At 43.2% G+C, this 25,315-nt stretch overlaps 1 protein-coding gene across 2 annotated transcripts in view; it reads left to right on the top strand.

Moving 5' to 3' along the window:
- SYN3 (synapsin III) overlaps nucleotides 1-25,315 on the top strand; it is a 190,256-nt gene that overhangs the window by 35,471 nt on the left and 129,470 nt on the right. For both annotated transcript variants that reach the window (XM_066551033.1, XM_066551035.1), the window contains 3 exons: nucleotides 6,802-6,893; nucleotides 18,433-18,589; nucleotides 24,329-24,418. In XM_066551033.1, the coding sequence (XP_066407130.1) occupies nucleotides 6,802-6,893; nucleotides 18,433-18,589; nucleotides 24,329-24,418 (339 nt within the window). The remainder of the gene's footprint in view (nucleotides 1-6,801; nucleotides 6,894-18,432; nucleotides 18,590-24,328; nucleotides 24,419-25,315) is intronic.

The raw sequence follows: 25,315 nt of genomic DNA, 5'->3' as shown, positions 1-25,315 counted from the left end.
AGTTTTACTCAGTACGGGTAAAGCTCTAAGCTTTAAGAGAACAGCTGAGTCCAAAAATACTATCTCTTATTTTATGCTAAAAATAAGCTGCTTAAATTTTGATCCACATTGATGCTTTTACTTCTCTGGTGATTTCTAGCTTTCAGAACTGCAGTGTATGCATCTCTAGTTCTTTTCTCTAGAAATACAAATACTAAAAAAGTTCTTTTAGAAATGAAAAGCATAAGTTTGAATAAATGGCTCTAAGGCTAAGTTGAACTTAAAGAAGAATCTTAAAGTGCCACAGGAGTGGACCGTATTGTTTTTAGTCTCTCACAAAAAAAATTTTTGCTTTTATCTCCTCAGTTCTTCATTGGCCAGAGGGCAGGAGGCATTAGGAATCACAGTGTACTGAGGAAGAGGAGGAATTATACCATAGGCCTTATGCTCTGTCAGATGTTTTACTTCATTAGAGAGAAACTAATTCAGCACCTCCTTCCCCACCCTCTCTGTGCTGTCCCAGAGGAAACTAAACCTTGTGTGCTCTGAGGATTTCGGAGGTTTTCCATTTGGATCATTACATGCCTTGTGTGGGGTCCCCTTGGGCATGAAACGTGCCCCATGCCCCAGAGGAATGCCTCATGGCCATATATCCCCACAGACAAGCAGAGAGGGTGAGAGAGATGGGGCTGAGACGTGACAGCCCCAGACCCATCAGACAGACATGACCCTGAGGGTGGGGGGCAGATGAGGAGGGTGCCTGTCTGGAAGAGTGATGTCTGCAAAGCAGAACATGTGCAGAGCAGGGTCACTGGGATGGCCATGGAGATCTGGCTTATGAGAGGAGACTGAAAGAGTTCAGTTTGTTTCTCCTGCCATAACAGAGCATAAAACAGACATGAATGCTTTTAGTAAATAACGTGGTGCAGGTAAGGGTTTCATGACACAGTGCTGAGCATAGCAAGGGATTAAACCCTATGGTTCTGATGGGCTTTTCCAGTCCTGTGCCCTGCACGGACCAATGAGGGACACAGCAGGCAAGAGCAAGCAGCACCTTTAGAGAGGGTCCCCCACCTTCAGGGTACCTTTCCTGCAGGTATTTCCCAAAGGAATTTTAATATGTTCAGATGTCGGGTTCGGCTGTCTGTCTCTGCCCGGACACGGGTAGTGTGGTTCTTGGGTGGCCCGCGTTTCAAAGGACGAGTCTGGACTCTTCAGTTTTTCGATCTTCAGGTTGTTTATTATTTCTTATCTACAAAATTTTCTGTCTGCCCAACAGAGGTCTGATCTGCAAGGCAGCCAAAGGCACTCTGACCACTCACGGGGCGGTCGTGTCTTTTTATACTAAAATCTACATACATGATATTTACCTTTATTTCCCAATACTTTTCGCCCATATTAGCAAGTGCACCTTCACCATGAACCAATCCCTAAGTGCCAACATCACCACAGAAAATGGATGACACGAAGAAGAAAGAAGAAGGACGAGACACGCCCTGATCCCTCCATCTTGTCTCCATAACCCTCCTGTACCAAAAACTCCAAAATCTATATTTCGCTCTATAAATGTGTGTTTCTTGCACCCTTCACTCCCAAGTGATTCTTGCGTCCTCAAACAGGTGTCACTTCTGTAGATGGATCAAAATCAAGCCACCAAACACTCCTGGCAACATTCCAGGATTTCCGAGCCCCCCAAGGGTTCTCTTGGTAACTCTGGACATCTGGAGTGATGTGCTGAGTTCCCACATTCAGAGACATCTTTCCTGGCATTGCCTAATTGATGGTGGAGTGGGGTGAAAAGTGTGAAAGGGGAGTCATGAAGCCCAAAGGTCTATCTACATTTTTATCCCTGATGTTTGTTCACCCTTCTCCTTCCTACCATTTCCTTGCTGTGATGAGGTGGGTCCTTCTGTCTGTCTGACACACATTTTTCTTGCACAGCTCATTCACTTGTTCCCACTGTTCAGTTTATTTTCAGGGAATGATTATTCAGTGAACTCCTATGTACATGCTTCTGGAAAAGTCTTGTGGTATAGATTATGACTCCATTGGCAGCATTGTCAGGAAAAAAGTTATACTTGGCAGTCACAGAAGATAATTGTAATACAAATCATGAATTCCAGCTCCATTGTACTTCCCGCCCTGAAGAGGTATTTTCATGTGTGGTGTAAAATGGTCCTTTCAAAAGGTAGAGGCTGACAGGTCTGTGTGTGATGAAAGGAAAACTAGCCTCTTGTCAAACAACACTATAATTTTTATTCATTATATGTTTAAGGTTTAGGGTTTTTTCCAGCTGAATGCCAGAAAGAAGTTCAAGAACAGCAACAGGGTTCTCATAGCTTGCCACATGCAAACATTCAGAAACCATGAATAAAGGGAGAACTAGCAAGAATTACTTTAAACTCATTATTTTCTTAAATGAATACTATCTTCTTCTTTTTTTAATTTTCATTGGCTTTTGGAAGTGTACAGAGTTCATGGTTTTGAGCCATTTCCTGGGATCAAAACATTTAGAAATGTGCTTTTTCTAAACCTTAAATTTTCAGGAAGTCACATAACTTCTGAAATGAAAACTCAAGAGACAATTCTGAATGCCATCAGAGCTGATGCACCAAAAGGTGTTCTCACAGGTGAAGGCATGTGGCCCTTCAGCACCAGCATTATCTCTAGCCTAGGAGAATCATCCCAGCTTCAGGACTTGTGAAGAGCACTTGAGGAAGCTGCTCTTGGAGCCATAAAGCAATATTCACATCACAGATGGACTTTCTCCATTCTTTCCTCCCAGAGAGCAATCCTAGTGCTGGGGAAAGGTGGGAAGGAGGGTGCCTGCCTGAGGGAAAATGTCTCAGGAAAAGACATGAGGAATCAGGATGTGTAATCTCTAATTCTGCATGTATACATAGCCTCAGCCCTCATCCCATAGGCATCCAAACTATCTGCCCACCTTTCTGCCTGTGCAGGATTTAGGGATTGCTTACTTTCCCCATGGGATGCTTGTAATGGTTGTAGTGAAATGTGCTGCTTTAGGAATGCAGCCTGATGTGGGCCCTTCCTTGTACATATTGGAAGATCCACCAAAAAATAAGGCATAAAATCCATGAGGAACGTATGAGATTTGATTTTACAGTAGCAATTCCTCATCCCAAGTGCCTAAGCCATGGCACAGACCAGGCTAGTCAGTAGGCCGGACAAAGCAGTACAAGGATTACAGTGGATCTCAGCCAGAATATGAGTAAAAAAATAGTCACACTGCTGCATGTATGACAAATCCCTACTCAAGCATATGGTTGGCAATTTTACATATGGAGGAAGTTGTGGACTTGCCAGAGAAAATCCCTGTGACAGCAACAACTCTGATCAATTCACTGAAAAGATCACCTAACCTACAAGAAAATCTTGTAAGAATGGGACTACTTTTGTCTAAAAAAAAAAAAAAAAAAAAGGAAGGGCAAGTCTGTGAGGAATAAAATAAGTCTTCAGTTTCTGCAGAAAGAAGTAATGGACACAAAAAAATTGCTGCCTTTAAAAGTAAGGGGAGAGATTCAGATTGGGCTTTGGGAAAATTTTCCATTGTTGTTAAGGTAGAGACTCTCTGCGGAGGTTCTTCATAGATGGAAGACAGAAGAAGGTTATGTAGTATCAGCACACAATGGCAGAGGCAGAGCTGGTCATGCCTTAGGAAAGAGAGAAAGACTATGTGATGTCTTGAAGTCCTTCCAACACAGCTTTCTGTTATTCTGTGAAAAATGCTTAAAATACACCTTGAACACATGCTTCCCCTAAATCACTAACAGGCATAGCTACCAAGCCAGGCATTTCTACTATTGCATGATTGAAAATGAAAATATCTTCCTGTTTTAATATCAGGAAACAGAAATAGACACTCTAAAATAGCCCACCAAAAAGATCTCCAGCACACAGAGGACACTGATGGAAACTGAGAGTACCTTAAGGTTTAGTCGAAATGATTTGGAGAGTCTTCCAATTCTTAATACCTGAAGGAGGCATTTTTGACAGAACTGTGATCAAAGTAGCTGTGGGCATCATCTCACATCTGAGCCTCACAGAAGTATGAAATATTTCTACTCCCACAGTCTTATTAGATTATTCTTCAAGACAGATTGTGTCACGTTTGTCACACATGGTTTGCTCTTGCCCTGAATGTTTTTGCAGCCACTGGCACTGCTGCAAAGTATAAAACACCATCAGGCTAATGCAAGGCCACCTTCTATTCCATGATCCCTAATGCAAATGACTCTGCAAGGCCACGGAGAGCTGGGCTCTCCTGTTTTATGCATAGTTACCTGTCACTCTATCTGCATGGGCTGCTTTCAAAGACCTCTTTGTCTGCAAGGTAAACTCAGGCTGGAGATGATCTCAGAGCTGAAATCCCAGCCAAGGGAAGTCATCGGGCTACAAAACCCACAAAGTTAAAAATACAGGGAGCACTGGAAAATCAACAGGAAACAATTTCTGCTGACTGAAGGTTTTAGCCTTCTTCCAAAAGCCAGCTAGCAGCGGCCTGTTGGATAGAACAAAGCAGCTACATGAAAGGAGCAGCATTCCTTAACTTTGTCTGTTAAAGCAGAAGTGAATGCCAGGCAAAGGTCAGGATTGTCCCTCAGCTCTGATTGTAGATCTGGACGTTTGGGAGTGAGACAGCTGAATCCCCCAGACCCTCTCTACACTTCTCTCCCCTTGCCAGTGTTCCCTGGACAATGGTTGCCAAAGGGGATTTCTCCTTTTCTTCTGGCTCTTGACATTAGCAGGGCCTGAAATTGGTCCTGGCAGTTTGGCATGAAGTACTCACCAGCTCGGGGGGTTCTCAGGCCTGTTTGCAGGTCAGGTGTCTGAGCACAGCTTTGTTGGCCTGACTGCCTCAGGGAAACGCCTGTCAGACCAACTTAGTCAGACTGCAAGTGTCCTTCATCAAATGAAGACTGCCCATTTTCACTCTCAGCAAAGAGGAGGGTTAAGCACTTTACTACAAACCATCATGGAAAAAAACTTTGGAAGAAAAGCATAAAAAACATGAAAACACAGACCTAAAACTTCCCTTTCTTGCACTGGTGTTCACATCAGATGATGCATTCCTCAGCAACAATAGCTGGAGGTCCAGTTCGACAACACTCTGCTTTCAGAGTGAGACATCTCTGAGGCATATGGAGACACAGAGATGGAAAAAACATCCTTTCATCTCCCCAGTCCACAGAGCCTCTGGAGCTAATGTGTAAACTAGCAAGCTTGCCATGACCTGTTGGGGAGATCACTGATGGTGCCCAAAGCATCTGATCTTACGTTTGTCCAAGGTGGACTCCTCTCTCCCTAGGTCTCCTGAGATTTTTCAAATGTATAAAAGGCAGGTGCCTCTCAGGGGTACATGTTTGCTCATCTCTGATCTGATAGGGTCACTGAAGAAGCATGGCTGTGGCCAAGGCAACACAGTGCAATCTCTCATGAGTAAAACCCAGGCAGTCACCTGAACCACTGCCAATCCCTCCCTGTGAGCATGTCTGTGTGTGTGTGTTTGTGTTTGAAGTAGAATTTATTTTTCAGCAATAGGAATTTTCCCCCTCTTTTTATTGTAATTGGGAGTTACAATGATGTAAGATCGTGTAAGGGTGTTGCTTTAAAAAGTTTACGCCGAGCTGCAGACATGAAATCTCATTACATCATCGGGTCACCAGTCCACAGCCATTGCTTTAAAATTACAAGGATTTTAAAAGGAAAGTTGGAAATTATTTTTTCATTTGTCGTCTGGCCTTTGAGCCTTTACAGGTGCACCAGTTCTCCATTGGCAAGTTTTTTCCATGAGTTCATGAGGACAAAACACTCTTTTTTTCCTTTTTTTTTAATGCATAAAAGTTGTTCCTGGCACTATCTTTTGGTTCCAACTAATAGAAGTAGCAGAAGAACATTAAACAGTACAAGGATCTCAATAAAGTCATAAGTATTAGCAGCACCATCTGAGTGCTCTGGTATTAGACAGCTACTGGTTAGAAGATGAATTTACTCCTGCCCAGCCTTCATCATACTAAGTCTGAAAAAAGGCCTTAAAAGGAAGGGGAAAAAACTGCTCAAAGGGAGAAGACTAAATTTTCTGCCTCAAAAAATGAAACCTGTTTATTTACATTTATCATAATCACCCCTGTATCTTTTGCTCCCCATGGCTGAAATATCCCTTGCCAACTATTCCAGCCTTGCAAGTCATGCCTCTTTTAAAATACAAAGTGTTTTAATGATTGAGCAGCTCTCTTAATAACTTACCCAGCTTTACTAACTCTTTAATAGTAAAAAACTTAGTAAGCAAATCACATCAGGTGACCTCTGCTTATCACCTTCCTGCAACATAATGAGGTTTAAAAAGGTTTAAATCTTTTGTATTAGGTTTATAGCTGGCCAGTGGCATGACAGCCAACTCAGACATAATTTTAAATGAATGTCTCCAAGTGGAAACTTGGAATTTGAATTCAAATGACCTAACATCTTTTCATTATTATTGTTATTGTTTTTATTATTCTTTCCTGTGTGCATTTTTCAGCCTGCTCATTCTTAATTCCTTCAGTACTTATTACTGCAATAAGTCTAATCCTGTGTACTTTCACACCCCAAGTGGCTCCTGCCATAAATACTTCTACAGTCTCTTAGGGCAAACCAGCTATAATTGGATCTCCAGTTGCCTCACAGAAAAAAAAAAATTTAAAAAAAAAAAAAGAAAAGAAGGAAAGGCACATTCCAGACAAAGAAAATTCTGCGTCTGTGTCTGTGTGTTTGTGTTTCTGCCACCCTTGAGTAACAGTTTGTCCTTTTGCTCCATTCCAGGCAGAGTTCTCCGAGTTGAACCTGGCTGCTTACGTCATGGGTGGCTGCATGGTGGACATGCAGGTGATGAGGAACGGCACCAAGGTGGTCAGGTGAGGAGCACCAGCTGGTCTTGGAAACTGGGCTTTGTGGATCAGTGTTGGGGCAAGCAGGTTGGCCTCACAGTGTGACAAATATGTGAAACAGGCAGCACAATGCTGGTAGCTTCAAGGATTCTTGGAAGTGGTGAAAAGACTGGCCGGACTCTGGTGAGTTTGTATGAGGTCTCAGGTGCACATTATGCCAGTCATTGTTTCTGGTCTAGACCCTTCATGCAACAGCAAATGCCTCCTTCTCAGGTTCTTTTTAGCCTCCAGTCTCCCAATAAAAGGGACAACAGATTGTCTTCTCCCTTGATTTTTCTCTCCTTCTCTGTCAACTAACCCTCATTTTAAACAGTGGCTCCAATTCATTAGCCTGCCTGTCTTGGGCCCTGATCCCAGTGGACTGCCCTTGCAGTAGCCACTAAGCCCAGATGACCAGATCAAGAGCAGCCCCGAGAAGAAGGACTTGAGGGTGTTGGAGGATGAGAAGCTTGACATAAGCCAGCAGTATGCTCTCACAGCCCTGAAAGCCAACCACATCCTGGGCTGCCTCCAAAGAAGTGTGGCCAGCAGGACAAGGGAGGGGATTCTGCCCATTTGCTCTGTTCTGGTGACCCCCCACCTGAAGCACTGTGTCCAGCTCTGGGGCACCCAACGTAAGAAGGACATGGAGCTGTTAGAGTGAGTCCAAAGTAGGGCCCTGATTACCATCAGGAGATTGAAACACCTCTCCTGTGAAGACAGGCTGAGAGTTGGGGTTGTTCAGCCTAGAGATGAGAAGAAGAGACCTTATGGGACCTGCAAGTATCTAAAGGGTACTACAATAGAGTTTTGCAAGGACATGTAGTGATAGGACAAGGGGGAAGGCCTTTAAACTGAATAGGGGTGGATTTAGGCTATATACCAGGAGAACATCCTTAACTTGGGGGATGGTGAGGCACCGTGGGGGTGGTGAGGCATGGGCAGAGACTGCCCAGAGAAGGTGTGGATGCCTGGCAGCGTTCAGTGTTGGATGGTGCTTTGAGCAACCTGGTCTAGTGGAAGATGTCCCTGCTCATGGCAAGGGGGTTGGAGCCAGGTGACCTTTAAGGTCGCTTCCAATGCAAACTATTCTGTAATTCTAAGATCCTGATTCTTGTAGCCTGATTTGTTCCTGAAATAGCATTGTTTTCTTTACGGGAGATGCCCAGTGCTCTGGCATTGCCCTGTGGTATATCTCAGAGGTAATACCTATCTCTGTTTGATGGGGATTTCTGTCCTACTAGCATTACTTCATAATTGCATTCATTACAAGCAGACTCTTTTCCCAAGCAATGCTTCTCCAATCACACATCTAATTCACTTCCCAAAAGCATTGCTCCCCTTCTTTCAAGCTCCAGAGTGACAGCAATTTGGAGCTAATGTTAGATGCATCTTTACAAGTTCAATGTAAAGAATAGTGTCACACCTGTGTAGGATGCCTCTTCACCAATATTACCTTCCACCCTATTATTCCCAAGCCTTCATCTTTATGGGTTCCTGTCATTACAACTCTACATTTCATCTTTGATACAATAGCTTTTCTCTGTTTGTGTTGAAATCTCATTGTTGTTCCAAATTAATTTTTTTAGCCACCCTGCTTCTTTTTGTACAGTTCCTTTGCACATTTTGGTGTATTCAGGATCTTTGAGTTTAATACTGTTGACATATTTAATCAGTGCTTTTGTCTGTTTGCAACTAGTTCAAAGTTAGAGGTAGAGATACATAATGTAGCATGCAGTGATATTTTTGAAAGGAATTATTAGAACAGCTAAAAACTGTAATTTTGAGCATGCTGGCCTCTGTTTAATTCCTCAAAATCTCATTTCCAGTCCAAACAGTGCAAAGCAAAACATGTCACTGTCAACTGTGGTCCATCAATTCATTTCAGGACTTGACATCTCTCTTAGTACATCCACAAATCTCCATTTGTTCTTTGGTAAAATTTCACAAACCTCTGCTAAAAACCTTTAAATCTGTGTCTGTTACATGCATTTGCTTTCTCCCTGTCTGTTTCTGAGTGAAACAAAGCATTATGTCCCATGAACCAGCCGCTGGAGCACTCATCAGACAGTGTGCAGTGCTAATGCACTCCTGTGTTCGCTTGCTCATGGTGCTGGAAGGTTTCCCAAGAACCATTTCCTAGGTTGATCACATCTTCATTTTCCTTCCTGTGTTTTTCCTCCCAAAGCCATTCATACATCTGGCAGAAAGATCTTGAGCTATTAAACTGAAACTGAAGACAAAATTTATTTTACAAAACTGTCTGGGGCATGGTGTTCATGTTTCTGCTCACAGTGAACACACAGGTATTCCTGCTACCATTTTTGCATGGATATTTATATGTGAATTACGTGGGTTTTTGAATGGCATTAGCTCAGGAGGGTTTTTATTGTTTGTTTGCATTCATTCCTGCATGTTTAAGGACACATTTTCATTGTGGGAAGCAGATTTGGTAACTATATACCTGTCTGGATATGCATTTTATATAGCATATGCTACATGCCATAATCCTTGCAACCAGCAAATATTTGTTTACAGCCTGTGCTATTATGACCCTGTTGTGTCCAGCTCAGTAGTATAAGAGCTTAGGTCTGCCAACTTCCATAGCCACTCCCAGAAATACCCTAGAAGGTATAGAAATTAAAACTCTTTTTCACTTTAGAAAGCAAATTGTGGAACTGAGCTGTGTAGAGGTACCTCAACCCATCCACATGGGTACAGCTTCTTCCCACTTCCTTCAAGTCCCACAGTCCCATCCACAGCCATGTCCTGCCTGGCTACAGACACCTTTCAGAGTGCCCAGCCACAGGGAGACACCTTCAACTCATGTGTGCACCAACCCTGCTGCTGCTGTCACCTTTTTTCCATCACTTATTTGTCCTCTGTTAATAATTGAGCAAAACATTCAGTCAAAAGTCAGAATGCTTCTACATGGTGAAATATAGTACTCATCATATTTTTCAAATTCCCAGAATCATGGAAATCCCACTGACAATTTATAAGGAGATAAATACAACACCATCTTGCTAACAACCACGTTTGGGATTCCCTCCTGCAGGAGCCCTGCCTGCTTCACATTCCTCTTCAAAGGGAGAGCAAAAGAATGTAGCAGTTTAGGGGAAAGACAGTGAATATACTACAGACCAGTAGATTTAAATCACTGAAATAATAAATTTCTTACGACCAACAATTCATATTCATATTCAGCAACCACTGGGCTGCCCTCTCCAAATTGACATTACATTTACTGATAAGCTATCTAACAATTTCTTAGCCTATTAAATTCCATAATTTTGGAGCAGGTCTCCTAGTCCTTTCTTTAAACTGGAAATAACATATGGCACCCGTAAAGCAAAGTTTAAACCAAAGGGGTTTTTTCTGCTGATCACTTGGTATTTTCTGACACCTTGGAATTAAGGCTTTCTTTCACACCCCACGTCAACTGATTTGAACTGCACCAGGAAAAAATTATGGTTCTTTTACCAGGAAGATTAATTCCCTTAGTAAGAAGGTATAACTGTCCTTAAAGCCTTCCATTTACCACTTTTGACTCATGATAATTTTAAAAAAAGAAAAAAAATATGCTTTAGAAATATTATTGGCAATTACAGAAAGCAAAGACATGGACATATACATGACTTCTAGCCTGTGCATCTTGAAATAAGTAGCTACAAGTCAGTTAGCAAACAATCTAACTGAAGCCAGACATTACTTTGCTTGCCTGAGTTTTAAAACAAACGCGGCTCCAAGAATTTAAATTTACAGTAACAATGTTCTGGGTCTCCAACTTCTCTTTTTTAGCTACTACATTCTGCACATCTGTAGGAGGGGGTGGAGGATTTGAGATAGTGTCAGCAAAATGTGCTACTGGAGACAGAGGCTATGATCTAACAAATCTAAAAAACTGAATCTGTGTTTTCTGTGCCAGTTCCACCATGGTTTGTGAAGGCTCCATCAGCCTGTTCAGCACATTTCCTTCAGAGAGTTGGCCATGAAGTATCTTGTGCAGCCTCTAGCAAGCACTTTTCTATGTCAGTGCCTTGTAACCCTTGCCCTGACTGAGGACACTGGTGGGATGAGCTGGGCACTGGGAGCAGCGTTGGGTTCAGCCTGGACTGGTGGGGTGGGGTCCTTGTAACCCCAGCACTTACTCGGAAAAAATTGGCAGCAGACCTTCCCTATTAAAAAGTTAAATATGGGAAGCAGGAGGTAGTATTTATTCATCCCGAAGGATCCCTCTCCAACTTAGACATAGCAACTCTTACAACAGAGAAATAAAATAATTTCTGTGTGCAAAGTACTACTGGAGTACTAAAGAGTATGTAAAAAGAAGTGTGGGTTCATGCCTACTTTTAAAACACCTGGGTGGATTCTTCATCCTCCTCCCAGTGCATATACAACCTCCTTTTGGACAGGTCTACCCACACAAACAGAAAGAGACAGAGTGAACCATCTGGAATCTAATTTACTCTAGAAAGCTCTTGGACTGCATCACTTTTACTGGGGTTAGATGGGAGGAAGGGGATTTTTATTTTCACATTCCTCTGAAGAGCCCTTCATATCAATATTTTGGCAGTGTAAAGAGGCTGTTAGTGTTGGCACTGCACCCACTCTGAGATGCATTTATGCTTTCATGATATTATAAAAGTGTCTAAGTAGAAATGAAAATTTGGGCTGTGTCTGTTTCTGACAGCAACATTTAGACTCCCAAACTATGATCTCAGGTTCTGTATTCAATTAAATGCTTGACTGTTGGGCTTCAACAGACTTCAGCTATTAATTCCACTAGATATAAGGCAGGGATATTTTGAAAATCTGGACAGTTCTTTTACCTGGGGAATACTAATGTCTTTGGGAGCATTTCAGACCTTTAAGGATATAAATTAATCATGCACCAGACTGCTCTCATCTCCTGTCTCCCTGTAGAGCTTCCTCTTTTGCCATTGGGGCCAATCATCCAGGAGAGAAAGCACATTTTCATGTTTGCATGGGACCTATCAGAGTGGTGGCCATATCCCTTAGAGTGTGGTATGCAGGCTCCATGCAGCCCCACAGCACAGACAGCAGCTGGTGGACAGGAGATGCCCAGGGTCTGATGTGGGGAGGACCCTGAGAGGAGAAATGTCCCTGGTGAGTGTAGAGGGGTGTCCAAAATATCAGCAAAGGAAAGAGGAACAGCACCCAGGACAAAGCCTTGCTGTGGGGAAGATCTCTGCCATGGAATGATGTTTAGCCCTACAGGCCCTCCCTGAATGTGGCCTGTGTGTGTAAGGTGTGTGTCTCCCCTGCTCACCCTGGATGATGTGCCCTTGCTGCTCACAGCCGTGGTGGGGTCAGTGAATTCTCCACACAAGCCCATTCATTCCTGTAGTTAACACTGACATTCCTGTTGCTTCCAACTGATTCAGTGCTTCTATGATTCCCTGTGCTGTGACAACAGGACAGCAGCCTGTTGAATCACCATTCCCAAAATCACTGAAAGTGCTTTTTTTCTTTAAGCATATTTTCACACTGCAAGCTACAGTACAGTCACAGCTTCAGGAGGCAAATCCTTTTACATGGGAGGGGTAGAGAAGAAACTGGCCAACTCACAGGTGTTTCCCTGCTATTCAGAGCTTGCAGGCTCCAGGAGATGTGTAGTCTGACTAAAAAAGATCTGTCTGCACCAGGATGCCAGATCTTTAAAGCCCAGTGAGGACACTGTCCTCTGCCCACTGCATTTGTCCCATCCCAATAGGTTCACTCACCCCAAAGGTCCATTGAGAAGCAGCTGCCTGAAAGGGGCATGGAGGTTTTCTATCCCACAGAGGCCATGCTTGCTCACCACACAGTAGTTGCACGTTGCTAGAAGGATGTTTTCTTATCTCTCCAGGACAATTTGTTCACAAGAGTTGATGGTTTCTTGTAGTTCTTCTACAGGGACAATGTGCAGGAAGGTCATGGGAGTAGCTGCTGTTGGTGGACACTAATGTAACAAGTATTGGTAGGCAGTAGGTCATTGTCCAGCTTCTCATGTTCCAATAAACTTGTGCCAAAGATGAACTCCAGACATTGTCAAATTCCTGCCTTTTTTAATTTAACTCTTGACCCTAATTAGGGTCTTTTATGAAATGCATTTTTCTAGTTGTTGTTGTTTTGGGGGTTGGGGGTGGGGTGTCATTGTGTTGGTTGGTTGGTTGGTTGGTTGGTTGGTTGGTTGGTTGGTTGGTTGGTTGGATGGTTGGTTAGTTGGTTTGCTGCTTCCAAACCAAATTTCTGCAATTTTTTGTAAAGTTGCAAATAGGAGAAAAAAATGGCAGAAACTGATAGGGAAAGTTTAGGTTTCTAGCAGCCAGATGGAAAAATATGTTGAACTCCTGGTTCTCCCAAGTTCTGCAGAAAGTGCCACTCGGTGGAGTACAATATGTGCTAGGTATTTAACACAGAAACATTTGGGCAATGTTTTTTTTTATCAATGGCATAGCAATCCATAAAGGTAATGGAGAAGTGTGTGTAACAGCATGTAAGATTTTGAAAATTCAGTTTAGGCAAGGGACCACTGTGGCAAATGACCACTTTCCTCACTGAAATACCCTGCAGAGACAATGAGCTGGGGCAAGGTGTCTAACAGGGTATACACCCTGGCAAGCTGCAGTTACATATGAAGGAATTTAACACCTCTAGTAAACATTTATAAACTGAGAATTATTCCCATATGGGGGATGATCTAGCATTGTTTTTTTCACTAGTATCTCCCCTCTTTTCACCTGCCTCTTCCTGTCCTCAATTTTTAATTTTTTTTTTAATTTTTCTTTTAGCAGGAAGTACAAAATAGAAGAGACAGCGGAGTGTGATGATTTGTGCATTTATTCTCAGTTACTTCCACCTCAGCTCCTGCTGCTAAACAGCTGCTTGGAGGCCTGCTTCTCCCCTTGGGGTTTGCTGATGTCCCAGATGAATAATGTCCCCCTTCACCTCCCTGGCAGCTGGCGCCCAGCCGACTTGCAGGCAGGATGCTGACAGTTATCAGGAAAACATTTGGTGTGCAGGCAGCTGCCAGAAAGAAAAAGTCAGTCTGAGCAGACCAGGGTGGGGAACATTTCAGATATTAAACTACTCCCTGACCCTTTTTGCACTTACAGTAATTCTTTCCAATAAGGAATAAGCCTCCAGGGTCTAGAGCACTCAATAATTAGTTAATCCAGGACTAAATACAAGAATTATTCAAAACTTTAGTACATTGTTTCAGTCTTGATCAGCTTTTTTTTTATCAATCCTGCCATAATTTGTCTCCTTTCCACATGGGTTTTTACTAAGGCTTCTTCCAGAGAATGGCAATCATCCTAATGTCACCTCAGAGTTAGCCCTGCAATGAGCATGGTGTTGGGACAGATGATTTCCAAAGATCCTCTCCAAACTAAATTACTCTGTGACCTTATTCTGTGATGTTGGAAAGTATTTGGATCACCTTCTGTAAAAGCTTAGGATCACAAGCATTTTGAAGGCAAGTTGGTGTTGGCAGGTGTGGTTGTTACTACTTTCAAGCTTTGTCTGAGTCCACATGATTTTCCTTGTCAATGTCAATCAGTTTAGAAGTAAAATATATGGCAGACTATTGAGACTGCCAGACTCCAGTTCAGAGAGTGTGTGACATGATTTAATGGTTAGCTGAGCATTGACCTGTGGTTGAGAAGCAAATCAGAGTATCTTCCAGGCTGTACTCATCTGCTTACAGTGGTATTGGTCCTACTGCAACTGTGATTCCTGGCTCCTGCTGCTTTTGCTGCACTAATCTGCCACACCTCCCATGTTTTTTACTCAGCCATTTTCTATTATAATGTTTAAAAAAAACCCTGCTTCTCTCTTCCAGCCGAGTAAAGAGAGATTATTCTTTATTCTATGTTGCTTTCTTTTTTTTTCTCAAATCAGCTCTGTGTTATCTTATTTATAGATAAGATATGTTTTTTCTTTCTTTGAATAACTTCAACAAGGTTTATTTCTTTCTGTAGAAAATATGACATGAGGTTTTGACTGAAATTACTTTTTTTTCTTAGCATATTTTCCACTTTAATAAAGCATCAAACAGAATGCTAAATCTAACATTGAGATAAGGCAAAATGTCATTGATTTCATATTAATTTTCAGTAATTTAATAACAATGCTATTAACACTGAAGCAACGCACAAAAAGAACTTGTTCCTATTTGTAAATGCCATTTTCTATTAGGTGTCAGACACCTGAGGCACTGCATATTTGGAGGGACTTTTTGCACTTCTTGGGCAAAAGTTGCAGCCTCTAATGGCTTGTACTTGTGCCTCAGAGCTTCCCTGAAGGCTTCATTAATTGCCAGTAATGCAAAACATTTTGCTAAATTATGCAGTTCTCTTCTTTTCTTTGTCATGCCAGATAGGAAAGGCTTTGGAAGGGAATTTAGTCAGAGTGTCTTGATCCCTGGGAAGTATCTGAAAACTGAATGAAGTCTCCTAAAATAATGGAGGGTAGCCAGAACCCGAGGTGAGGATGTCATCTTCAGTGTCCTGGGAAGATCTTTTTCTACTGACACAAAGGGCAAAGTGTCTAGTAAGACTGTCAGTCTTCTAAAAAGAGAGCAGGAGAGCCCATCCTTCTCCAACAACACCAGAAAAAAGCTCTCTCACCCATCATGATGCTGAAATATAAAGCACCCTTTGGCTGCAAATGATTATGCACTGTGGAAGGGGTCATACAGAAGTATTTTGACAATCACAGAATTGGTTGGGAAAGAACTCTAAGAGCATTGATCCCCCATTAATGAGCACCGCCATTTTCACCACTAAATCACACCCCTAAGCGCCATATCCACACACCCTTTGAACAGTTCAAGGGGTGGTGACTCAACTGCTTCCCTGGGCAGACTGTCTCAATGTTTGATAACCCTTTCCATGAAGAAATTTTTCCTGATATCCACTAAAGCTCTCCTGGCACAACCTGAGGCCATTGTTCTTCCTCTCCCTGAGGCCCTCTTGTCCTATACCTTGTTACCTGGGCGAGGAGGCCAATCCCCACCTCACTACAACATGTTCCAGCACCTCATGTCTTTCTTTCAGTGAGGGACCCAACACTGAACACAGGATTCGAGGTGTGGCCTCACCAGTGCTCAGCACAGGGAGACGATCTAATGTGTTAATCACGCTATTTCTGATGCAAATAGTGCATTCTTCTGTGTTCTTTCTTCATGCCCTCAAATCTCTTTGTGCTTCAGTGAGAAAAGCTGAAGGACCAGGAAGCAAGCCAGAGTTATGGCTCTATGCAGAAATAAGAAATAGGAGATCTCTTTAAGGCATGAAACCTCCCAGCAGGAATTGTTGTCATTATTTTCTCTACCCCAAAGCAGGCTGGGGAGCTGCTTTCTGCACAGAGATGTTATTGATTGTTATTCATTTTGCCGCTGGTCTCCGTTTCTCTGTACAGGCTCTGCTGCTCTTCAGCTGATGTTTATTCTCAGCTAGTCCCAGGCCTGGCACTCCACTGCCTTGTTCTCAGTATCCATGGGAACATTCACATTGTTCTACAGCTCAAAACAGGGATTCAGTGTCCACCTTCACTTTAGAGATTCACTCCTCATCTGCTGCATGAGAGAGTGCCCTGCCTTCCTACAGGACACAGAGTTTGAGAATAGGCTTTTCTACATTAATTCTGTATTCTTGTGTCCATCCTCGAAGTGGAGAAACTCTTTCTTTGCCAGGATCTGAAAAGACAAGAGCTTTTTTCCTGAGATTTTGGCTGGCAAAAGTAAAGCCAATGAAGGCAGTTTCCCAGCCACTCTGTGTCCTCCCCCTCTCAGAAAGCTGCATGAAGAGAGACATGCCCAGAGCTCCTGCCTCTCCAGGCACCACAGCTGTTCAGTAACTCAGCACAGATACTGAGTCCTGGTCCTAAGTAGCTGGTTAATCCTTCTTGGGGACCTGTGCCTGCCTCCAGGGTGCTTTCTACACAGCAAGTCCAGCAGAATGGAGCAGCTCAGACTTTCCAAGATTTGTATTCACTTGCTGTTTCTCAACGGGGGTCACCACTTGCCTCATCCCCATTGATAGCAGGGAGGTCCATAAATCAGCTGCACAGCGATAGCACAGCCCTCACGGTGCTCATTATGCATCCTGCTGCTGGAGGAAAGCACCACCTTTGGTGCCAAGTACATTAGGGAACATGCCTGGGTTTAAAAAACCTCCATGGGAGGGAATCACAACATTTCTACTGCTTGACCTCTTGCATCACAAAAGCTGAGCATGCTCCTCACCGTGTGTCAGGCGGGTGATAACAAAAGTCCAAGGTCAACAAACAAAATGAACAGCTTTAAAACAACAAAGCTGTGCTGGGGTTTGTGTACAGTGTTTGTTGCCACAATCTGGCCCAGAGTCACCATTTCCCTGCCAGAATGATGGAAATATAAATAGGGGCTATAAACCCAAAGTATTTCCAGCTCATACATCCAAAGGATAGAAATTATAGTCTCTTAGCAAGGAAAATGTTCAAGGGTAGTGAGGTAATGGGACCTGGTTACAGAGCTCATTTCTCTGAAAATCTTTAATACAGCATGGAAATTTTTCAATGTCCTTGATGCAACCTCTGTTAACTTGTAAAATAATCCCTTCTTTCCGTGGAAAAGCCCCCTCCTTCGAGAATGAACTGCTGGGCTCCATTTTGGGAACCATTTATTTCCAGCTGCTGTTTCCAGATATTTTTGAATGGCTTTGAAGACAGAGTGTCAGCAAGGAATAAAATCTGGCTGCTTGAAAGATAATCCATTGCCTGTTGGCTTACCTAGAAAGGGCCTCACTTTCCTGTGCATTTGCTGAGGGCTGCTGCTGTTGAACCATTGGAGTCCAAGCTCCACTCTTGCTAAATAATATTCTGGAAGTCCATGCCACGAGTCACAGCAGCATATGAGGGGCTCTACTCACTTGATTAATTTCATTGCTATGCCTGCCCTTCACTTGTTGACTCATAGCCATAAGAGCCTGGGATGTGCTGCATATGTAGTAAACTCATTAAAGGGGGAATGTGTGTCAATGTATGGATGTGTATGAGAGCTTTTTGAAATCCCTTATGATCTTCCCACCCACTGGGCATTGCTTCAATACAGAGCTCAATCGTCAGGAAACAAACTTGCTCCCTCATCTGCGTTGCACATTGCAAAGAGCTTGCCAAGTATGGCCAAGCTTTTAGAAAGAAAAGAGAATCCCCCCACCAGTGAATTTATGACCCTTGGCTCTGCTTGTGGCTTGTTCCTGTGCATGCCTGAGTGACATGGAAACTGCAGAAAATCTGTTTGGCCTGTTTCTATGCTCTCACACTTGCAGCTACGTTGGATTTTTCCTTTTTTTCAAACGACTAGGGAGTTTTGTTGGGTTTGTTACATTATAACACAAGCAATACACCCTGAGAGGCCCTAGAGAAGAGCAACATGTGTTAGTGAAAAGAAAAGGGAAGATGGTAAAGAAACAAGGAGTGGTTAGAAGTGCTTCTGGAGCATTTGAAAGTAAAACACCATTCTCCTCATCTCTTCCAGGTCTTTCAAGCCGGATTTTGTCCTGATCCGCCAGCACGCCTACAGCATGGCTCTGGGGGAAGATTTCCGCAGCCTCATCATCGGCCTCCAGTACGGCGGCGTCCACACGGTCAACTCCCTCTACTCCATCTACAACTTCTGCAGCAAGCCCTGGGTGGTAAGTGATGATCCAGCTCTGCTGCATGTCAGCACTGCACAGGAGATCTCTGGCATCAATAGAAAGCCCAGCTCACCTTCCAGGAGTTTCAAAGGAGTTGGTCTCTTTAGGTTAAAATCTAAACAACCTTAGGAATCCAGGTGGGAGTCATTGGAGGAAAAAACCTACCAGCACTACTTCTTTATCAGCCTCTAGTTGTATCAAGATGCCATTTCTTCACCCTGAGCAGGATGTTTCCCTTGTCCCAGACTCAAAAGGATCACCAAGATAGTGCAGCAGCACCTAGATTTCTTGTAAGGCGTGGGAAGGACCCACATGGGAAGAAGTAGAGAAAATCAGTCCAGTCAGGGTCAAATCACCACACATGTAGTTCTGCAACAGTCTCAGAACAAAATGCAGTATTATCATAAAGTGTTGGTTCATTGAACCTGAAATACTGCACCTTGCAAAGACTTAGGCTGGGTCAGCTCCTGATGAGGGCAGGGCGATATTTTAATATTTTGCACTGGAAGCTCCCTTCACCCATTCTTTAAATTTTGTCAAGTTCACATGAGAATCTCAGAAAACCTTGAAAAATATTATCATTGTATTTTCTCAGCCCCAAATAGTTGATTTCTATGACCAGCTCCAAGGCAGCTGTAGCTGCAGAAGCAGGAGAGTTGGAGAGATAATTTGGCCATGAGCCACCAGAGTAAGGCTGTCCATGGCAGCACCTGCAGGAGGAAGTCAGATCCTGATACCATTTTGGAATTGTTGTATGTGTTTCCGAGCAGTTTTGTCCCAAAATGTGTTCTCTGATCACTGATGCTTCCAGAATGAAAATTTCCCTGCATTCTTCAAAGGAGCAAACTACAGCTATATGGATGTGAGAAGGAGATAGGGCTTTCCAATATGAAAGTTTTCCATGGAAAACTTTTAGATGCGTTTTCAGGAATTCCCTTACTCATTGAACAAATTGAGCTTGGGGTGAGATGGAATTTTTATAGCAAATGATAGCTATCTTCCTCATTGCCTAATTAAGTGGGGTTTTGTTGTTGTTTTTCACCTTGGAATAAATATCCTAGTGGTCCTCAGTGCGTTGGTTGGTAGCTCAAGTCCAGATGAGGTCTCAGACTTTTATTTGAATGACTGGACAGTGTTGGATTTAAGTAATTTCTTACTAAAATGGTACCGGTGTAATAAACAGAGTCTTTTCAGTTTTCACCCCTTTTACAACATTTGTGGAGTTTGTTGAGACCAAAAGAAAGATCTTGTCTTTTCCAACAATGCTGTCGTGCAATAATCAGGGTAGTGAGAACAATCTCACTTTGGCCATCACTGTATAGGTGGGCAATGCACATTTGACCTCAGTTTCCATTTGATTTTTCAGTTTCAGGCTCAGTACCTCCTCACTGTTTCTGACAGCTGGTCCTACACACAAGTGCATTGGCCCTGATGACCAGACAAAAAGCCTCCACATTTACACTGCCATGTGGTCAATTCCATCTGATTTTGGGGTCAAGTCAGTCAGGGCTTACTTGACACTTTACAACTCATGCCTTGTAATTATGTTTCTGATGGTGTGAAGGGGCCTCAAGATGCGAAAGGCCTATATTTAGGCATCTAAAATAAAAGGAAACAAACAAACTTAGCACATTAAAAAAAGGAAGAAAAAAAAAAAGCAGTGCTGGAAAGGCAGTGTGGGAGAACTTGGCTCTGCCAGCAGCTTGGCTCTAGCTACTCTGGGTCTGGTTGTGCCATGCTTTCCTCACAGGGAATACAGCTGGCACAGACAGCCTTCCCAGAGGAGTCAAGGAAACCACTTGCAAACAATTTAAACAGGTTTTCAGAGTGCCTCCTTTCCTTGCTGCCCCTGCACACCCATCACCCCCAAACCAGTGATTGTAACGTGCTCAGCAATCTAAGATTGCATTGAATGAGAAACGTTCAGATGGTATTTAAGCTCATGGAGAGATTGCAGGGGGGTATTTGAGGGCAAAAAGCTTCACTGGCAGCAGAATCAGAAAATTTTGGTTTTGTGATAGCTGGGAAGTGAGAGATAAGGACACTTTGGTGCACGTTCCACTTTGATTGCAAAACAAGCATCTTGAAATAAGGGATCTGCATAACAAAGATTACTGGAAACTTTTTGGATCTAGAAAACAGTTGAGATGCATGAAGAAATGAAATTAAATACCCCTGGGAAATGTGCTTTTCACTCTCATTTTTTATTTTCTCCAAAAACGGTTCCATTTCATAGAAATGTTTATGATTTTGTGGAGGGGGACGAAATTGAGACTGCTTTTCCTTGGCAGTTTGCAACCACATTTTATTCTCAGCAACTCTAATTACAATCAGCTGAGTTTGGTTTTGAGTTTACTCAAACATGCAGCCCCATTTTTAATGACGTTTTCCAGGTTTCCAGTTCTGCAATACAAAAATTTCTTTTAAGATTAAAACAGGCACAGTTTGAATTAGATGTTTATGAGAGAAAAGAAAAAAGTATTCAGGGAGTCTCACACTCTGAGAGAAACATCCAAGAAATCTAAGATGATCCCAGAACTATTGAGAAATAATACTACAAGCACACTAAGCACATTGCTTCAAGGACCAATAGTAATTTCTGTGTTAGAATTCTAAGTTGCAGTCCAAAATACAGTGGGAAGAATGCTCAGAGTAGTACTCACACTGCATGCAGGTAACATCTGTAATTGCGAAGCAACTTCTGCATCTGTAAGGCAGCAGAAAACATGAAGTTTTTCTGACAGTCCCCTCCTGAGTCCAGGGACTCCTAGCCAAACTGTTATTGACTATCAAGGGATATAGGCTCCCTGATGACCTAGGCACTTTCAAAATGTGTGAAAGGCCTTAAGATGCTCTGAATGGATCTTTTAATTTCTCTGTAAAGACTCCCTGCATGTAGCTGTTCTCCAAACAGTCAGGCCAAGGCATTTCCCTTGCCTGCATGTTCCAGGTACCTTAAACCAGGCTCTGCCTTCCCCCATATGTTATCTGTGGTCTGGATGCAATCTCACTAAAACCAGTGGAAAGACGGAAAGCCAGAACTGCTGCCAGCATGTGGAAGGTGTGGTTATATCTAGCAGAGCTGCTGACAACAACATTCCTACCCATCTGCATGGGGAAATGTTACTTGAGCTCTGTTATCAGGTATCTCAGAGGCTGCTGCACCACTTAACACGGGAGTCTCTTTGTCAACATCCTGTCCCTGAGAACTGGTAAAAAAAGAGAAAATGGGAGAGAACTGTCCCATGAGGGGCAATACCAAAGTCAGATCTTTTTGCAGGCTTGGCCCAGTGACGAGGCTCCCAGATGTCTGAATCTCTCATCTGAAACACTCGCTATTTCAGCAACAGCCAAGAGCTGTATGCTTCAAAAGGAGCAAGTCAGAACATTGTCTATCAGCTGCACAATTGTTCCAGTTATTTTGTTTGAGCTGTTTTCCCAGGATAACTGTACATTGCCTCAACATCACAATGTCCATGGTTCACCAGGGCTGCATGCACACACAGCAAGGGGCATGGGCTGTTCTCAGGCAGAGTGTTTTTCCTTCTCTCTCTGTCTCTGGCTCATTGTGTTTAACTTTTAAGCCCTGTTTGCTCACCTTGCTAGTCAAAACAGGGCTTTATTTTTCTTTTCTAGAATGTGCAGGGCTAGTGCAAGTAGTTAATAGAAGCAAGTTGTCCTCCTTTCACAACATCAATACCCTCCTTGCCAACAATAATTATTCTACATTGGGAGTTTTTCCTCTTATCTGCTGATGCATGTGAGGGTGGTGGTGGTGTTAGTGATGGGATATGCTGCGTCTTGATGTTTCCTAGATTTTCTTTAAATGCTGTGTTTTGAACTACGAGATTAGGAAAAGGATTCTTTGCATTTGTCTGCAAATCTGCTGGCAGCTGCCTCTTCAGCATTTGGCCTGGGTCTGGCACACACCTTGCAGCCTAATTTTTTTTCACAGTGACTGCATGCCAAGATTTAACTCTCAAAGGGGTTGTTCTTCTCCACCAGCAAATTAAGTTTCAACTTCTTATGTAGCAATTCTTTTGGAGTCCTTAGACGAGCCCAGTAACCAGGAGAGAAGCCTTAACAGGGCTACTCAGCAGAAAACATCCTCAGTACCTTTCTCTATCTGCAATGTAACCTTGGTGTTGTGATTTAGTGCATTTACTGGCTCCAGCTGTTGCCCAGAAGTGCTCAGAACATGCAAAACTAAGCTGCTAGTGCATTTGTGAAGAAAGGGAGCTTTCTTTTCTTTCCCTTCTTTACTAGATGTCTGTTTCCTTCCCTTAGGTGACACAGAGATCTCCTTCAAGATTAATACATCCCTACCTTTGATGGGCAACTTGAGGAACTCATGCAAAGACTTAAAATCTGTCCTTACTTGGCCTAGGGTGGAGACCTTTATTAATTAACTTGATTTTGCCTGATTCTGAGGGGTTTGGAAACTGAATTCAATTTATAAACTACGCTATGAATAGGACTCAATGGAGAACTCAGATCTATCTACCAGCTCAGCAGGAACCAATTCCCAAACACTTTATTCTCTTATGTGGCTGCCAGTCCAACCACTTCAAGTCATGCCAGTTCAGCACTGTGGTAGCAGGGCTGTGTCTAAGCTCCTCCTGAGATTCTGGGATATGCATCACTCTTACTCTCTTTGGTATATGAACCCTACTTCAGACACATTTTCTGTCATGGTTATTAGGTTTCCCCCTTATAGTTTTGATTTTTTTTTCTCTGTGTGATGAATGATGGATTGAACAGGGAGGCTGCAGAGAACGTACAGAATGGTCTGCTTGCTTCACAGATGGCTGAAGTGGAGCAGGAATTTGCTGTGATGTGTTACACTTCTCTCAGGGTTTTGGAACCTGAACAGAAATCAAAACTCAGTCCTACCATGGGGAGCTTTGTGTCTGGTTGGGCACAACCCTGCAGGGTAAAAGGGTTTATAATGGTGATAGTGGTGATGATGGTGAAGTTCATGCTGATGGGTGGGAACAATGACAAATGTTCTTCCTTGTGTGTGAAATACCAGTGGCTGCTGTCCCCATTGATGTCATAGTGCTCTCTATATACTGCCCTCACAGAGTGATGCCTCCCTCAGACCTCATGGTAAACGGGACAGGGACAGGCAGATGAACCCCTCTCTCTTCATCATTCATGAAGGGCTGTTGGGGGCCCTTGGTTCACTATAAATGTCAGTTCTGATTAACAGTGGACTCTACGCCCTTGGTCTGACACTCAAACCCTCTTGTAATCACTGTCCCTTAGCAGCTCTCCTGCCCTCCAGCACAAAGTGCCTTGCTTGGATTTGGTTGTGAGAAAGAGATCCAAGGGACAGCTTTGTTTTATTTGGTCTCTGATGGGAGTGGTGGCACTGATTTCCTGGCTCTATCCTCTACTAAGAAAGGCTCCTCTCCCCAGCTGCATTTTGAATGCAAATCTTGTTCATAGTAGGTCTCTAAGTAAATGCAAACTGATTCCCTTCTGGCTCTTGAATCCCTTCTGTGCTCCCTTAGTCCAGGTTTGTGTACATAGGCTGGCTTGGCCATGAATAAATACAGCAGCATCATATTTTCTTGCTGCTCTCAGGTCAAGAAAGCAAGGTGGGAAGGACATGATAACATTTCTCTCACCTCCTTCACCACTATCAGAACATTTTGCAAGCATTTGCCTGTTGCACAATGAGTCACTGACATCCACTGTATCTGTTTTTTGTTCCCCCTCCCTCACCCCAAGTTCTCTCAACTCATCAAAATCTTCAACTCGCTGGGCCCTGAGAAGTTCCCCCTGGTGGAGCAAACGTTCTTCCCAAGCCATAAGCAGATGGTGAGTAACTTTGTTTTCTTCTGATGCCACTATGGGTGAGGTGGAGACAACAGATGCAAGTTGGACCCGGGAAATGGTGGCAGGAATGCTGGGAAGAGTCTGAATTTTGCTTACAGAAAAATACTAGCTAAAAAGTGCTGTGCAAAAGGCACTGCTTGGGAACCTCTTTCCTTTCTTGCCCAGCCCTCCCCTAGGTCATGTAAGGACCCTGAAAAAATGTACAAAAAGGCTCAAAGGCTCAAAACTAAAGCAGAATTCCATTTTAAAACACAGTCAGCAAAAAGCTCATCCCTTAGAGCAAAGAATCACTCTATTCAGATAAAGTGGATTTTCCCTACCCATGGAATTGTTTAAAAATATTCTGACAATTTGGAACATGGGTCCTAAGAGATGTTTGTTTTACAATGTTAGCTTGCTTGGTCTGTCACGTGCTCACCATCCATGAAACATTTATCAACCTGAAGGTACTCGGGGTAACCTGGCATTCTTAAAAGAGTTTGTTTCAGCTTCTCATGTTTTCTTTGCACAGTGCTTTGGGGTCTGGTCTTTCTGTCAACAGCTGAACACTCAGTGCCCTGTGTGACTGCTGGGCACTGTACCAAACTCTCAGGGCACCTTCCAAAGAAATCTGCATAGGTGCCTTTAGTCCTGGAGAACATGGCAAAGAGAGGGGCTTTGTTTACAGCTGGTCATGGCTCCTTTTTTCCCTGTGTTAAAGGAAAGACTAGTCCTTTGTGAGTTTTTGCTCCCAACTTACATCCATGAATTAGTGGCTCTTCCTACATGGCTGAGGCTTTGATGAAACCCTGTATGAACCGTGACCCTTTCTGTGACCACTGGCTGGCTGAGCTCATTTCCCAGGCTTGACTGTGAACCCAAGCAGCATTGCCAGCCTGA

Source organism: Molothrus aeneus, chromosome 5, assembly GCF_037042795.1.
Source record: "Molothrus aeneus isolate 106 chromosome 5, BPBGC_Maene_1.0, whole genome shotgun sequence".
NCBI lineage: Eukaryota > Metazoa > Chordata > Aves > Passeriformes > Icteridae > Molothrus > Molothrus aeneus.
The sequence above is the reverse complement of the archived record's forward strand: the minus strand, read 5'-3'. Positions and strand labels throughout refer to the sequence as shown.